Source organism: Pyricularia grisea, assembly GCF_004355905.1.
Source record: "Pyricularia grisea strain NI907 chromosome Unknown Pyricularia_grisea_NI907_Scaffold_2, whole genome shotgun sequence".
NCBI lineage: Eukaryota > Fungi > Ascomycota > Sordariomycetes > Magnaporthales > Pyriculariaceae > Pyricularia > Pyricularia grisea.
The window spans coordinates 546819-563183 of NW_022156717.1; the positions used below are offsets into that span (position 1 = coordinate 546819).

Sequence of the window (16365 nt, forward strand, 5' to 3'; positions counted from 1 at the left end):
ACCTTCGAGGAAGCTCACTCTGGTAAATATGCGCAACTCCGAAGTATCCAACCTCAGAGCATCCCCGTTTGCAGCTTCTGGTGTCGTCTCACTTGTGAGGAGTAAGAACTTCTCCCTGCAGATTTCCCTTCAAAGCTTAGCTCAGTCCGCCGCCATCCGCGCCAGGATCTCGTCCCGTAGCGTCTTCGGGTCGGCAGTCGAATCCACCGTGATAATATGGTCAACGTTAGAAGGGCGACAGGGCTTCGTCATCCACTGAGCAAAGCGCTCGCGCGCATTCTCACCGACCTGAGCCCCGTTCCCCTGTGCCGATTCAGGCGGGCAGTCAACCGCAGGCCGCTGGCTCGCCTTTGGGGTACGGGCGCGCAGCCGCTTGTCCAGCAGGTCAATGTCGCGAGCATTGCATTCGACGTACCAATAGCGGTATTCGTATTTGACCGCCAGTGAGAGTCCTTGCGCAACCACCTCAGGGTAGTTGCAGGTGCTGTCGATAATGATGGAGTCGACCCCCTGCTTCATAAAGTCGCGGGCTAGCTCCCACTGGAGCGCATAGGCCTGCTTAGCGGCCTGGTCGAACTGGAATACTGCAGTGGAGATGAGGTTGGAGCGCAGAACATCATGGTCGATAATGGTGGCATTGAGGTGCGGTCGCAGCAGAGCTGCGATTGTACTTTTGCCAGCGCCTGGCGCTCCGGACATCTGTATTAGAAGCTTGGGTGTGGACGGAGTGGGCATCTTTGTATTGCTGTGTTTTCTGGGGCGGTCAGGAAATCAGAAAATAAGTCACGAAGAACCAGGACACCGGTGGCAGGAAGTAGAGGGTCAGAAATTACAAAACACAAATTGGATAGCGTGCCGACAGATATGCAATCAACGCAGACAAGGGAACTTTGCGTTGTGGGTCCCCACTGCTGGTCACTCGGTCTTGTTATTGGATGCCATGGTCGCCTAGTCTCAGGGCTCATCCCTGAACGCGAGCTCCACTAATTAAGCCGTGGCTCAATTCGTGGCTTTGCTTTGTACCTGTGGGTCCACACAAAGATCACTCTGGTTCAGGTCTGAGGACAACTTGTCGATTTTCGGCGCAAGTGGAGGTGATTTCGCCAATTCGGCGACCGACACTCCGTTATAATTAATTGAATACAAATTGTATAAATAAACGGTTTGCACGTTGGTTTTTTAATAAATTTTGGAATTTTTCGTGTTTTTTTTTAGTAATATTTTTATTTTAGTTAAAATTCAAAATCTTTTGCGCGTGGAGGGTAACATATAATATATATCTACAATTATAAATTTTGGTTATAATATTATACAATATAACCTATTAAATAACGGGATAGGTAAATTTAAATAAATATTAATATATTTTACAATCGAAATGTGAGGATCAGGCCCCTAGACCTACCCTCAGAATCACGACTCGGCTCCACACCGAGCCAGGGATCGGACAAGGATCCACTACCTCCGGATTTAAGCGCGTCTCTTGAGCGCGTCGTCGATTGTAATTTCTCTCTTCTCTTCAGTTTAGAATTTTCGTCGATAGCGCCTAATACACTGAGGTTCTCCAATGTATGCCTGGCCGTGACAGCTATCGGGATTGTCAAGGCATTGGCGTTGCGTCGGACTAATAACGAAATGAAGAAAATAGCATGTTATTTGTCAGAGCTATTTCCATTTGAAATTTAGTTCGGGTTTTGCAGCTATTTTAGTCCACTGAAAATAACAGTATTTGAAAGTCCTGAGCGCTTTCCGTAGTTTTCACTGCCCGTAGCGAGTGTTGGGTAAGTCTCCCCACATGTAATCACCCGCCCTTTTAATTCCCTCTTCAAGTGAGGTCAAGCTGTCATATTGACCCACTTTCTCCCCTGCTGGCACATACCCAGGGTAAGGCCTTTCGGCAGCACCTGCCGAAAGATGGTAGGGTACATTTACGGGAGCTGACGCTTGTTGAACTCCCTCTCCAAAAACTCGATATTTTCCACCTTCAGTGGGATCATATTGAGGCTTTTCGTTAGATTTCTTCTTATCCCGACCTGGAACGGCCATTGCGCCGGTAAAAAGCAGAGGGAAAATAACGGTAATAAAACGCATTGTTGGAGACGGAGCGAAGAAATGAATAAATAATTTTAGGTGAAGAGTAACTTATGAAAACCGAAAAGTAAAACAGCTTGTGTAAATGGTGAGCGAGGTGTAGAGTTAAAATTCGGAAGACCGGAATAAATATTTAGTTGAGATAGTGTTGTGAATTGTGAATTTTCACGGCAAAGAAGGGGGATTATATACAGCTTTTATAATTTTAATAAAACAGTAAATGCTCTGATTTGATAATTTCCTTCCCTTCCTCCGTTGGTGTACACGAATCATTGTACAAAATTGCCAAATAAAGTAATGTTAACTTTAATAATGCGATCTGCTAATTTATGGGCATAATATGTTTTCTAATTATATATAATTAATATAATTCATGCATTAATAAGTTATGCCCTTCTTTATTTATATACAATTATTATAAGCAATAGATTAATAAGCTATACCCTTCTCTATATATTTAGATCACTGCATAAAAAGGACCCATGGACTACTAATATGCGCATTAAAATAACATGCTAAATAAGTAATTGGAAGTTGGTAAAGATAACCCCTTTACCGCTGTTGCGGAATGGCGTGTCTAGGCGACTGCCAACCATAACTAGCTCCACCTCACCTAAAACCCGGCAATCTGAATCGGGCGACCCAAAACAGCTTATTAATCGACTGGAAAACCCCCAAAAGTTCTAGGGAGGTAGCAGATCAACTGAAACGATATGCTAGGCTGACTGGAAACAATTCTACGCAATGTTTATTGTTTTCAAAAATCCGGACGGGATGGGACTTCAAAGTGGAGCAATCATGTCCAGAGATTTTACGGTGAGCTTCACGCCCCGGCGCTTCCAACAGACGGATGCATCCGGAAGCGGAAAAGAAACTAGCGTCAATCAGCGGAAAAAAAAGAGGTGAATAATACGCAACAGATCGAAAAGAAGAGAAAGTTTTCGGATAAGGGCCGACTGGAGATTTATGCGGGCAAATTAACCTTATGCCTTTTTTGCAAAATGACGATGGAACCTGGGAGGTGCTTTTCCAAACACCTAGGGAGGAAGCATCGGGATATGTTTAAAGTCTGAAATTCAATGCCTCAAATGTTTAAAGTCGGATGAAAAGGTTGCAATTATTGGTAGGTATAATTGGACTCGCCATATTTCGGATATTTATGGTGGCGACAATGGCGCTTTGCTTGTCGAGGCTGCTGGTTTCTCCGAAATGACCTATGTTAAGGATGTTATGAGCCAAACATCACGAATAAAATGATAAATCCGTTTCTTAAAGATTTCCAAATAACATGATGCGCTGTTTACTTTGCTACTAAAGCCTAATTACCTTTACACGCTTTTCATCATATGCCTAATAAATTAACATGCCCAGTTTTCGAACGTTGTTACTATCGGTGATCCCCAGCCGCACCCTTCTAACACCTTCCGGGATTTAGTGAGGGCAAAATGCCCAGGGACCGCCAAATTTGAAGGGCTACACCAAAAGGTACGAGAACCAACTCCCTATTTTTAACGTCGAATATTTGGAGGCATTTAGCTCTCACAATTTTATCAAAAGCCTTTTGAGCACTTTATGCATTTAGTAGTAGTAGTAGTAGTAGTATTATTATTATTTAACGCCGGGCTCGGCCCGGCTTGTTAGCCGGCCGTTAGCAACCTCCTGAGGTGTATCTCGGCGCGCGTTCTATCTTCTTTATTTACACAGGGGGAAAACAAGGAGGGCAGAGGCGGATCGTGCCTGACCGGGTTAGGGACACCGATCGTAAGCGACTCAAACTCTGACGAGGAATAGACTTAATGCCTTTTCACCCATACTTCACGGCACAAGCCGTCAGACGAACCCTCCGTGCGCCTCACAGTCTAGGGATGCAGGCACTGAAGACTGCCCCTACAAACTCGCGCGGACCATCACACAGCAAACAACGCCAGCCGGCCTATAAGAAATTACAAATAAAGTATGGAGCATACCTAACGGTTGCCAATCAAATAGAACCGCCCTGTTGAACAAGGGTAGGCAGAGGGTGAGCAGTTGATAAAGGTGAAGATTCAGCGGTAGACAAAGGGGACATAGAGAATCAGGCACCAATATGATTGTTTATTGCGTCACAGTGCCCGGGCCCTAGTACGGGACGAGGCAAAAAAGTCCCTCCCTGCTACCGTTATGTGTATGTGCGGGCCTTAAAACTACCGCATAGTAGGTTTTTTTCTTTTCTTTTTTTCTTTTTGCACAAGTATCACCGAAATCGGGACTGCCCACACAGCCCACAGCGCTGTGCTAACTGTTTAAGCAGGGGGACTTCTACCCCTACTGGAGAAAGCATGGAGAAAGCATGTAAAGAGCATGTAAATGACAAAGAAAATACAGATTTTTGCATTGGCCCAATGCATTATGATACATTGAAGACAAAAGTATGTTCGAGGCGCTTCAGCCGCCCGAACTCTGCGAATAGCACCCCTAACTCATGTGAGCACGTCGTCTGCGTATGCCAGCCGCCACTTCGCACCGTTTTTAACGAGGTACGCCAAATATAGCATATATAGGATCGGGGAAAGGGGAGACCCTTGCGGGGTGCCGCACTCAAGCCGCCTAAAGCCCGTGGTCGTATCCTCCAGCCGGACTCGGGCCTGGCGGCCGCTTAAAAAGTTAATCACGAACCTGAGGAGCATTTTACTAAACCCGAGGCTCCGCATTTTCCGTATTAATCGCCCATGGAGGAGGGCGTCGAAGGCGCCTTGGACGTCGCATGCGACAAGGGTAACTTCCTCCCCGCGAGCTAAAGCCTGCTCGATATCGTGGGCGAGGGCACAAACCAGATCCGTCGCCGATCGCTTGGGTAGGGCACCGCCGTGGGTGCAGCTAAGGAGCCCGTTGTCGTGTATGGCCCAAGCTATCCGGCGTGCAACGAGCCTCTCGAGGCCTTTTCCGATGCAGGAAAGGAGGGCTATAGGCCGCCAGGATCGAACGCTGCTCCGGTCTTTCTTCCCCGTTTTCGGTAGCATCGCGACTTCGGCCTTCTTCCAAGGCGTTGGGAAATGTCCGAGTTCCAGGCAACGTTGGTAGAGCCTGCGCACCGGCTCGGCCAACGAAGCCCATCCGGCTTTGAGTAGCCGGACGGTCATTCCGTCGATGCCCGGGGACGTGCTCGTAACCCCAATGCAGGAGCGCTCCGCCTCTTCCGCACTAACCTGGGTGTCCCAAGGGATTTTAGCCTCTTCCGGCGACCAGGCCTCCAAGGGGTTTCCCTGCAGGTTATCCTCCGCCGAGAATAGGCCAAGCACCTCCCGTTGCAGTGTTTCCGTTTTTGCTAAAGGTTCGCTCATTTGCTCGCCGTTAATAACCAGCGGTGGGGACCGGAGCCGTGGTCCGGTTCCCAATCAGCCCACCATGTTCCACAAATCCTTATCGTCGCGCAGTTGGTTAATCCGGTGCCTCCAGTACTCCCGCTTCGCGGCCCGCACCCCTTTCGTATAGGCTTTTTCCTCGGCAGAGGCGTCTGCCCTATTTACAGCGCTCCGTTTAACCCGCTGGAATTCGGACCAGAGCCGCTGGCAGTTTTCGGTCCACCAGGGAGCCGAGCTGCCCCTTTTTCCCGCCGGCGTACCCACGACCCACGTCACTTGCTCCCATAAAGTTGTAAATTCAGCTACCCACGCGTCCAATGCGTAGCCATCGGCCGCGGATCCCGGGTCCGGTATGTTTTGCATGCCAAAAGCAAGTAGCTCCGCGAACTTTGGTAGCCGGTCGTCCCTAACCGAAACGTTGACCGCCTCCGGGCGGGGGGCGCCGCGCGTCCGCAGCGTGGTATAAAGGGATTTGTGGTCGGAGCCTGTGTAAAGACTGTTGTTAACCACAGTTATTGTGCTGGGGAGGTTGGAAAAGACCATATCCAGTAAACCCCCGTCGCGGTGGGTGGGCACGCCGATATTTCCTGTAAAACTCATCCCCTGGGCTTGCGCCCATGCCGTTAGTTGATCCCTTCCGCGTGCGTTTGCGCGGCCCGGCTGGTATGCAGCAGCCGCTACGTTAAAATCGCCGCCTAGCACCGTGGGTCCATTTGGCACGGTATTGCATACCATTTTCAGCGCGGCCTTAGTACCCGGAGCCCTATATACGTTAATAAATAATATTCCGTTAATTTCGAGCCAGAGTACGTCCCGCGTATTTTGGCCCTGCGGTAACCGTCGTTGTGCGGCCCCTAGGGCTGCCCCCTTTTTAACGTAGGTAAGCACCCGAGGCCGGAGCCCAATCATGGCTTCGTAAGTGTTTGCGTGCCATTCGTCCACTGGCGCAAAAACATCATAGCCCGGGTGCGTTTGTATAGTCGTATTTAGCCCGCACCATGGCTCTTGGACGTTAACCAGGTCCACTTCTCTCTGGTGGCACAACTCCAATAGGCTCAGATGTATACCCATTTTTTTACCTACGTTGGCCCAAATTGCGTCGAGGCATTCCCGCTGCATATTGCCGAGCGAGTCTTTCGTCATATCAATCGATGGGTTGCTTCCAAGTCTGTCACATCAGCGGGGCAGATTTCGGCAGCCGCTGCGTCTTCCTCCATTTCGGCTGCCCAAACGATTTCGTCGTGCACACGTTCCTGTTCAGCCTGCAGGAAGTTGCGGATGTCCGCCCCTGCCGCCTCGCATGGCCGCGCTCTTTTATTTGAAATGCTCGATCGGGAGCTCGAAGTTTGCGAATGCTGCGATAAGGTGTTTAGGACCGGGATTGCAGGTGCTGGCTCTCGGCGGGCCGCCTCAGCCCGGTCGTTAATAATCGCGGCACGGTTGGCACGTCCGATTCTGCGAATCCCCTTTAGTTTACGCTGTGAAAGTCGTTCAAGTTTCCCATTTACCATTAAAGGTCGGGCAGGGCAGTTCTCATATCCGGATGGGAAATGGCCGTGGCAATTGACGCATTTGGGGGCTGCCTTGCACGGCTTTTCCTATCGCATGTTTTGCTTTACCATATATGCCGTAACGCGCTTGCCGTACGCAGCGACGTATTTCGCAATATCCCTGGCAACCGTCGTGGTGGTGTGTAATTTTGCGTGATTTTTCAACCTTCCGCGCACGTTTCGACACTCCAAAAAGCTGAAAAGGCTTTACGGGTTGAAGAAAGGACATTATCCACGTGCCCTTAACCGTATATAGGTCGTAGCCATGTTTGGAAATATGCCAGTTAACTGGCTGCTGGCCTGCTGCCACGGTAATCTCCTTCTGGATTACCTCATATACGTCCTTTCTTCCGTCCAGGCAATTAAGCGTTCGGGGCATTCCAAAGACGGCGTATATGTGCCAGGTTGTCGGGACAATAACTTCCCGCGCGTCCAATACGTCCATAATGGCCTTAACTACGTTAAGGCTGAGGAATTTTTGCCGTATTTCCTTAAAGGCCACCGTAATACCCCAGCCCGTGGGGATACGTTTGGCGTTTGGGATTTTACTATGTGGTACTAAAACCAATTCGGCCAATTTAATCGTTACCGCGTATAGCTCCCTCGTCACTATCCGCAGTTTATCATTTACGCGAATCAGGATGCGATTGGACGGTTATTCTGTCAAACGTTTCGGGGCTTGGGAGCGGTCCCGGCCCGATTGGGAGGAAACTGCGGAACTGTCAGGTGCATTGCCGGGCATCGTACGTATCGGGTACGAGCGCGTGGCCGGGGTTAAAATTTGCGTTGGGGCCGCCGCTGGTGGCGTGGCGGCTCGCTCGGCCCATATAACCGATTTGTTAATGGGCGTACCTCTGCCTTTAAAGGCCGACGACGCCGTGCCCGTTTTTGTAATTAAGATGCTGCGCCTTTCGCTGGAATTGGTCGGCGAACGCGACGGGGAGCGCGAGCGCTCTTTTTCAGGGAGGGTGCGACTGAGAAACCAGCCGCTGATCACGTCGTCAAGTTCAAAAACAATTCTCCTAAACGCGGCGTCCTCCGGGGCCTGTAAACTTTCAAGCTTGGCTGCAAAAACCTTTTCGAACCAGCTGCCGACTATTTCCACGTTTTCCAACTTCTATTGCAATGTTTTGATGGCCAGGGCCGGGAGGCTGGAATACCTTCCGCGGCCAGCCGGCTGAGGCGCGTTAGCGGTGCGCGTGTCGAGAGATACGTGTCCCGACTCGGCCTGGCCCTGCGGCAAAGCCTGCGGCGTGCTCTGCGGGCGCGCGCGGCGGTTTGAGACCTCTGGTGAGGCCATGACGACCGGCGCCCGGAGGGCGAAAATTCTTCAGCTGTTAAGCTTATTGGTGTGTTTGGGTGTAAATCGCTAACAAAGGTGGGTCTGACCCATGAATGGTGGAGGACCTTGATAAGTGACGAGGTATTTTCACCGGCCGAACTTCAAAATTATCTCGCCTTGGTCTCATCGGCTGACATGAAATTTAACCTTCCCCACGGCATCAAGCACCCGCAGAGTAAAATTACCGCACCGCCAGCAACCTTTAAATAGCTTTAAGTATGTTGGCCGATCATATATATCGCCATTCGCGAAGGCAAGATTGTAGCGAGGCAGCAAGCTTTTCTCCATCTCATATATATAATCTATACAGAAAGCAAACAATTGTGTGTGAAAATAAGTTTACTTTGACGGCGTTTATGTTTTCTCAAAAAGTTTGGTCAAATTACATCTTCCGAAGACGAGAGCCTACAAAACGATTGGTTGTCAAATAAAATTAAAATGTCCTGAATTAAGGTATTATTTATTTGGAAGTTAGCTTACCGTTATGGATTTTCCCGGAAAAGTTTTTCACAAAACTGCCAATTTTTTGTTTCTAGTAGCGAGGCTGACAAATTATTTATAAGCCTGAACGATATCCCGACGTAGCAACTGTCGCTTTCACGTTAACGAATACGCAATTAAATCTGTAACTTTAGCAATATGAAATTTCTCAATCGTTTCGCCAACTGCTTTGGCAGTATAAAAGATGGTTATTACCCTTTTAATGCCCACGAGAAGCCTTGCACCTCTTCTGCCGTTCGCTCCGCCCATAAGATATCGGACGTGGTCGTGGAACTCCTTCGCACCGCCGAAAAAAACGATGCAATATTAAGATATTAAATCAAAGACGCGGTGGGCGGCCAAGGCTGGACTGAGCGTATCGCCCACGCAATTGTCACAGGTCTAGAAGCGCTCATCAAACAGGGCCGACAGACGATTGGGCCATTTTTGGAGGAATTTATTAATAAGGCCGAAAAAGCTACAATTTTTAATTTCGATTTCCCATACGAATACCCGTATTTGACCGCTGGTTTTGCCATTATCGTTGCCGTCGGCGTGCTGGTGTTTGTGGCGCCGTGGGTTGTGGAAGCCCTTGGCTTTGCAGAACTGGGACCCGTTGTTGGTAAGAAAGTCCTAATTGGTGATTTTTGTTTTAGAAATATTTGTGGGCTGATAAAAACCTAGATTCTTTCGCAGTTTGGTGGCAATCTACCTATGCTGGGTTTGTTCCTAAGGGCTCGCTATTTAGCTTTTTCCAAAGGTTTGGTATGGTCTGGGAAAGATTTTAACGTTATTACTAATTATATGAAATAACGTATTCTGTTAAAAAAAGGTCGGAATACTGGCTTGTAACATCGATTTCACTATACCTCTAGCTTGAGATCAGGATACGCAAAATCTGTTGTGGTCTGTACGTTTGTTTGGAATTTTAATATGAACTAAGGTGTTCCCAATCGTTTGTAGCTTGGTGGTGCGACCATGTCTTTCCATCGTTACTGCTATGCAGAGATCTGCGGGGATGTTTGAGCTGCCTGTGCTGTCTGCGCTGCAGGATCCGGAATGATTTCAACAACTTTTTTGCCAGTTTTTTTGGCGGCGATGTGAGGTGGGTGACCGGCATAGCATAGGTGATCCGGGACTGGGCAGTTTGGGTCTGCCAAATCCTAGCTGATGTTCCTAGAGTGAAAATTTCACGTTCGGGCGCTGTGTTGAGCATCGTTGGTAACGATGTTATAGATGGCAGCCTTTGTGATTGCCACCAAGGATGTGACAGGGGGTGGCATGTTCGAATAGGGCAAGTGGTGCATCCGGGCAGCCAAAGTCTCCACTGGATGGTCAAGGTCCTATGAGTCATCCACTACCTGTACTGTTCCCAGCTGCAGGTAATTTGAGAAGTTTGCCTTTTACACGGTAAATTTTGTTTTGGCGAAGATTTACGATCACCCATAACGGCATTTTTCCCAATTGGCTCTGTTTGCAGAGCAGCGGTAACAGTAATCCTTGCCGGTTTTGCGCTTTTGTGCATTTAACATTCAACTCCTACCCGTACCCGACCCCTGCCTACGGTGCTGTGCCTTTAGGCTTCTGCCTTTCGGCCAAACGCCCATGCAAGATCCGGATGGGGGTGTTCTCGTTGGAACGTTTTGGCTAATTAATGTTATTTTCCAGCCGTCGTAATAACACACCACGCCCTATCACCACTAACGTACACCCTGTACAAAAAAGAGATTTCATTCATTTTCTGTCTGCATAACCCCCGAACTCTTTTATTTTAGAAATAGATAGGGGTTCTGCCGTCGTTGAGAGGAGCTTGAAAGATTCTGCCAAGACTTCCCGGATGTCATCCGCCACATCCATCCCCGCATGTCTTGGCGACAAAGAGGTGGACAGGGCCCGTGCGAGCCTGAAGACTTGATGGCGCTGCGTTGCACAACCCGTCCAGGATTTACGCTCAGTCCAACGGGCCGGAGTATTTCCATTGTCGTTCCATCGCAATTGAGTCACTTTGTTTTTTTTTTTTTTTTTTTTTTTTTTTTTTTTTTTTTGAAAGAGCATGGTATAACTGAATACGATGGGCTTAGGTGATCGAAACAATGATCCTGGTGAGAGTGGCGTGTCTGCATGCCAATGTGCTTTAGAAGTATAGCAGTTAATAATTTCGGACCCAGAAGCTTGCTAGATAGTTACTGCGGTACTTTGGATAAAGTCCTGCTTTGAGATCACCCTGGCAAAAGGTTCTTATTACCGAAAACAGACATACCTTTTTTGTATAATAAAGAAGCTAGAAACGTCTTTTGCCCACTGTCTAGATTTGGTTGGAAAATGAGGCCAGGGTAGGACGGGCTTTGTTGACAGGGAACATGCGGCAATTTTTGCAAAAAAAAGATATCAAATAAATAGATGTGGGCTGATACTTTTCTGGATAGATGAAAAGATTTTCAAGTATGCGAAGGAATAGATTGCAGTTGGGGCTGAATTCACCCCCACCTTGGCAGTGTTGTTGGTTGCCAAAACATAACAACCAAAACAAGCATGAGGGAGAGCATGCAGCATCAAGGCAACCTTCCCGGCACCTGCAACGCGACGTAACAAGTTTCCATGTTCTTCGGATATTATGATAGGCGCTAGACACCTCAAGGCGGCTCGCACACAGGTGTTGGGTGGAGAAAAACGATGAGATTGATCAAACAGCGAGAAGTTTTGCAATCGAAGAGGCAGCCAGGCTTTTCGGCACAGATTACCGCGAAGTACTCAATAATACGCATAATTGGGCGAGGCTGCGGTATGATAAGACGAACAGTAGTCTTACTGACCTGCGTATCGAGTATTTTGTGTAGTTGGCGAGATGCTGCCCTTTGAAGTTGTTGAAAGTGATTGTAGAGGGCCGCATCCCGGATAGGATCCTGACCCAGTTGAGGACAGACCTTTTTGAAGTGCCATCAGAAAAATCAACCAATTATAAGGTGAAAAGCGACGGCGTTTATTGTTTATCCTATGGGGGCGACATACCATGCCGGTTTTTGGTTGGGGCAATTTCAACCGAAGGCCCAAAATTGAAGTCACGATGCAGGTTATCCGCCTGAGACGGTCGTTATGCCATAATAGTAGGGCTGGGAGTTATGCAAAAAGCCGGTATTAGCGGAAGAGTTAAGAATACTGCTAGAGGCTAGAGATAGAGAGCAAAACTATTAGATTAGTTAGCATTAGTAACCTTATCCGGTAGTGTAGAGCACTATTAAGCTAGTTCAAACAAAGATCCGTTTGGCAGGTTTCTTTCGCGCTGACCGTAGGGTTGTTCAGAGATGGTTGCAGGGATTTACAAGCATGAGCATCGCAGTTACTGGGGATATAATTTCGTTTACAGCTTTGCTAGGCTGGATATTTATGTGACCTAGATACGGGGGGGAGAAGAGTGAGAAACCAAACAGCGGTACACGCGTCGAAGCCGATGAAAAGTCATTAGTCTCCTGGACGAGCTCCGGATGGAAAAGTCAAGATCGCAGGGTGTTTAGCTGGACGGACCCCAACAGGAGCGCGGCTAAAAACCCCCAAAAACCGGCATTATTAATCGGATTGCGCGCTTGCTCCTCGCCCCGCTAATGGAGAGCTCCTGCATTTGGTATGTTTGACGGTGGTGGTGAGTTCCTGTCAAAAAAAGCTTGCACCTTCGCAGAAATGCCACCATGATTTGGTAGTTCGCCATTACAGCCCTACATAGAGTTAAGCCATTTTGAATCGCTTATCCCAGTCAGAAGGGTGTCCATTATGATGCGGGAGGCCCCCCGCGGCACGTTATCTGTAAGGCGGCAGAATGCGGAGCGAAATAAAGTGGAGGGTAGGAGGCTAACTACGAATGGACCGTTTTTGGTGGAATGCCGCTAGGCTGTCGCCAGACGATGGCTTGGGTGGAAAAAGAGGGGTAGCTGCATTTGTGTGCTGGTGGCCGCTTCGCCAACCCCTCCTCGCTTGGTACAATGCGTGCCCTCTATACCATAACGTTTTATTTATTTAGTTTTATTCATGTTTTCCAACATCAATCAAAGCTAAAAAGAATAAACCTAATAGTTTTTTCATACGTGGGCTTTTCAACACTTTCAAAAACGCGTATTCGCCTCGGTGAAACATGGGTTAACCCCGCTCAAGTGTTAAGAAAGTCAAAATTTTATCAGACGGTCTTAATAAAATACCAAGGTAGCATATAAGACTGTCAGTGTACTTCTTACAGCCAAGTTGCTCGCTTAAAACACGCGTCAGTTCCTTTTTTCCCAATTAACCACTTGCGAAAATGGTGAACGAGTTTGACTTAATATCGTACATATGCACCTCGCCACCTCAAATTCTTTGGCGCGTACGCCATGCCAATATTTAATCGCATCTGGACAAAAGTGGCGACGTTGCTGTTGACAGTACTCGCCAGTTTCCCAATAAGGCTAATCTTACCGGCGCCCTTAAACGCCATTTCGAATGGTGCCCGGGTCGTCCTAGTTGCTTTTTATCACTATTTAGCGACAAATCCCATGCTTTGAACTGGGCTAAGCAACGGGAGAGATTCGCGTACAATGGCAGATGCGAATTTGCTTGGATTACCAAAATGTAGTAGTAGTAGTAGTAGTAGTAGTAGTAGTAGTAGTTGGAGCACCACGGCGCGCTATCTAAGTCTACATAAGTCTATATAGCGGATCGATCGTCACGGGCCGGGCCCGGGGCGATGTAGGGGTGGGTGCCTGCTACGGCCCTGCAACTTATATTCCTGCAGAGGTATGACCAGCCTGCGGCGCCTTCCGCCGTCTATTCGTGCGCACCGTTGCGCGCGGGGGTGTTCACTAGGGCGGGTTCGATGCGCTTTCAGCGCGGAGGGAGGGTAAAATGGCCAGTAATGGCTGCGAACTCCCCGAAGGCCGCGGATTCCCCAATATCTTGTATAGGTACTCTTGTCTGGTCTGTTCTGCGTGTTTGGCCGCTGAGTCGGGCCGTCGGGCCACTTTTTCCATAGTTTGACACTGTTTGGGCAATGGACCAAGTGATCTGATGCTGTGGAGTTATCGCAACAAGGGCATTGCGTTTTTGCGCCCTGGTGAGCAAACCGGTCGTGGTAACTTCGGAAGTCCCCGTATCCTGTCCGCATAGCTTGGTAATGCCCCAAAATGGGTTAACAAAGTTCGTTTGGTTCCTTCGTTGGGTTATATTCCAATTTCCACCGGTCATATGCATCTTACCTTTTCCTGGCCTGCCAACATCGCGCGCTGGCCTCTCGGGCTGCCTTCCGAAGTTCGGATCGAATGCCGCTAACGGTTGCGCCTTGCGTGCGGAGGTCGGTGTCCGCGGGTCCTTTCGCGCCTTCGTCTGTTAGGCGGTCTGCTTTCTCGTTCCCTTCGATTCCTTCAAGCCCCGGGCACCATCGTATGCGGACGCTAACGCCTTTATCCTTCAGCTCCTCCACGAGTTCGTGGAATCGGATATAGGCCCATTGCGACGACAGCGACACAAATCCTCTCAGGCCCCAAATAACGGAGGCGCTGTCCACGCATGCCTATATTATGTCTCCTGGTTTCGCAGCGGCTGCCTCTAAGCCGCGCAATGCCCCGACCGTTTCGGCGTTAAAGACGTGGCATGGCCCGCCCAAGGCTGCTGAACCTTGGGCGGTAACTTCGCCGTTGCGGTACACGATAAACGCGTGTTCCGCCAGGTCTATATGCCAGAGGCTATTCGCTCATATCAAAAAGGCAGTAAACCACCGCCCTCAAGGCGATCAACCACTGAAGGATTTGGCAATATTGCTTTAAAACGGCGGCTAATATGCATAAGGACAAGGAAAGTTTACAAAGGTCGAAGCGCTATTCTTGAAAATTATACAAACTCGCAAAGAAAAAAAAAGGTCGAAAAGCTGGATGTAGGATTTTTGGAAAATCGTAAAAAGAATCTTTGGCGTCAAAATCTTTTATTACGTTATCCCTCTATCTGAAAATGCGCCGGAGCAGATGCCTCAAAACGACATTGTCTTCATCCAGATTCTCAAGCCGATTATGGTATATCTTCTTCGTTTCAATCGTGTAAGATCGCAGATCCTCCAGGCTTGCAAAAGTTTGGACCGGCTGCACGTCGTGCCCACGCTGCGCCCGTGCCCATTCGATCAAGTCGACAATATTGACATAGATGCTTCGCACGGCCTGTGATTTTTCCAAGAAGGAATTTCAGCATAAACTCATCCCTAGCACTACTGTTTTCCTTTTTTTCTTTTTTTCTTTTGGTGAGATTTCTACAGACGTCACTCACCCTCTCGCACATTTCGCATGTTTGCGGCAGTGGGTCGACGCCAATGGCGCGGCAGAGAGCGTGCCACGCGGCTAGCGAGTTTCCCGAATCGTACCACATGCGAAGCTCGCTCTCAAGCGCGGTTTGGTATCTGTCCCAGGCGTCATCAGAATCGGCATCGCCCCTACGCCAGCCTTAGTGCCTCCGTAAGCGGTTAAAAAACGCGGCCGGCGGTTCGGAAAGGTCGTGTTTAAAGGTTTTAAACGAAAGAAAAAACTGGTCGAGCGGGGTCCGAGGTTGCTGCTGCCGCCGGTGGTGGGTTATAGAGTTGAGAAAGTGCTGTTACAGAGCTTCGTTGCTGTTGAATTCTCGATTACAGACAACGCAGTCGAAAGATGCAGCGTGCGCTTGAGAGTCACGAATATGCTGCTGCAGAAACTTTTCGCTGTTGAAGGACCGATCGCAGATGCGGCAGTTGAACAAAGACGAATGCGAGCGGGGAGAGCTTCGGGTGTGCTGCTGCAGCGCCTTCTCGCTTTTAAATGCCTTCTTGCAAATTTCGCAATTGAATGATAATGCGGCGGCACGATGCGAGAAAAAGTCCTGGATGTGGTTCTGCAGGTCCTTAGTGTTGCCAAACTTGCAATTGCATTGGGTACAATAGATGGTTTTGCACGCGGGCGAAGGCAGCGTGGTCACTGCTGTAGTTATTAACATCTCGATAGTACTAGCGAGGTTTTTTGGTGAGTTGAGTTGAGACGACAGTGAGGTTTGAGCGCTGGCGAGACCAGTCCGTGTTTTGTCAGTTTTGAAAGTGGAGAATTGCACGAAAATTGAAGGTATCTATATTGGTAATAGGTATTGGTGTCGACAACACCAAGTAAAAAAGCTAACAACATACCGTACCAACCAATTGGATTCTGGACGTTAAATGCTAAAAAAAACCAAAAAAGGGGTCTGTTTCATTGCATTAATCTCCCCTCACCCGCGTTACCACCAAACACGGCAAGGTATACATGCGGTTAGGTCTTTGTACATACGATATTTCCTACACTCATCGCTTTCATCTACCATGTAACCCTCCATCAACAGGCTTTCCAGTAACGAACTTACGCCCCGCGCACATAAGAAATCCGGCAGGTGGACGTCCTCCAGCGACAATGTTAGAGAAATTCCGACAAACCTTATTATTGCATAGACAAAAAGTGCTCGCGCAAAATGATGACGTCTCGCTTTCGCGAAAACAGTGTATCCGTGATGAGGCCGGCCTGACCGCTGCTCCAAGAAGACGGTTTCGCACTGTCGATCA

At 48.6% G+C, this 16365-nt stretch overlaps 3 protein-coding genes across 3 annotated transcripts; 1 reads left to right on the forward strand and 2 right to left on the reverse strand.

Annotated features, from left to right (window-relative positions):
* Positions 1-141: 141 nt before the first annotated feature.
* PgNI_02736 (uncharacterized protein) lies at positions 142-735 on the reverse strand (the record flags this gene model as incomplete). The annotated part of the gene is made up of 1 exon (XM_031122794.1): positions 142-735. One exon carries the CDS (start codon positions 733-735, stop codon positions 142-144), a length of 594 nt encoding a protein of 197 aa, XP_030984888.1.
* Positions 736-8963: 8228 nt separating this feature from the next.
* PgNI_02737 (uncharacterized protein) lies at positions 8964-9592 on the forward strand (the record flags this gene model as incomplete). Its single annotated transcript, XM_031122795.1, has 3 exons — positions 8964-9012; positions 9151-9426; positions 9501-9592. 3 exons carry the CDS (start codon positions 8964-8966, stop codon positions 9590-9592), a joined length of 417 nt encoding a protein of 138 aa, XP_030984887.1.
* Positions 9593-13424: 3832 nt separating this feature from the next.
* On the reverse strand, positions 13425-15967 carry PgNI_02738 (uncharacterized protein). Its single transcript, XM_031122796.1, has 3 exons — positions 15078-15967; positions 14021-14971; positions 13425-13931 (listed from the first exon to the last, which is right to left on the reverse strand). Exons 1-2 carry the CDS (start codon positions 15174-15176, stop codon positions 14759-14761), a joined length of 312 nt encoding a protein of 103 aa, XP_030984892.1. The 5' UTR covers positions 15177-15967; the 3' UTR covers positions 13425-13931; positions 14021-14758.
* Between the last annotated feature and the right edge of the window lie 398 nt (positions 15968-16365).

Bases quoted from the DNA above. Each gene is read 5' to 3' on its own strand.
- PgNI_02738 (XM_031122796.1), bottom strand. From the start codon at position 15,176: ATGTGGTACGATTCGGGAAACTCGCTAGCCGCGTGGCACGCTCTCTGC. The intron at 14,972-15,077 runs GTGAGTGACGTC...GAAAAATCACAG, and splicing joins CATGCGAAATGTGCGAGAGG to GCCGTGCGAAGCATCTATGT.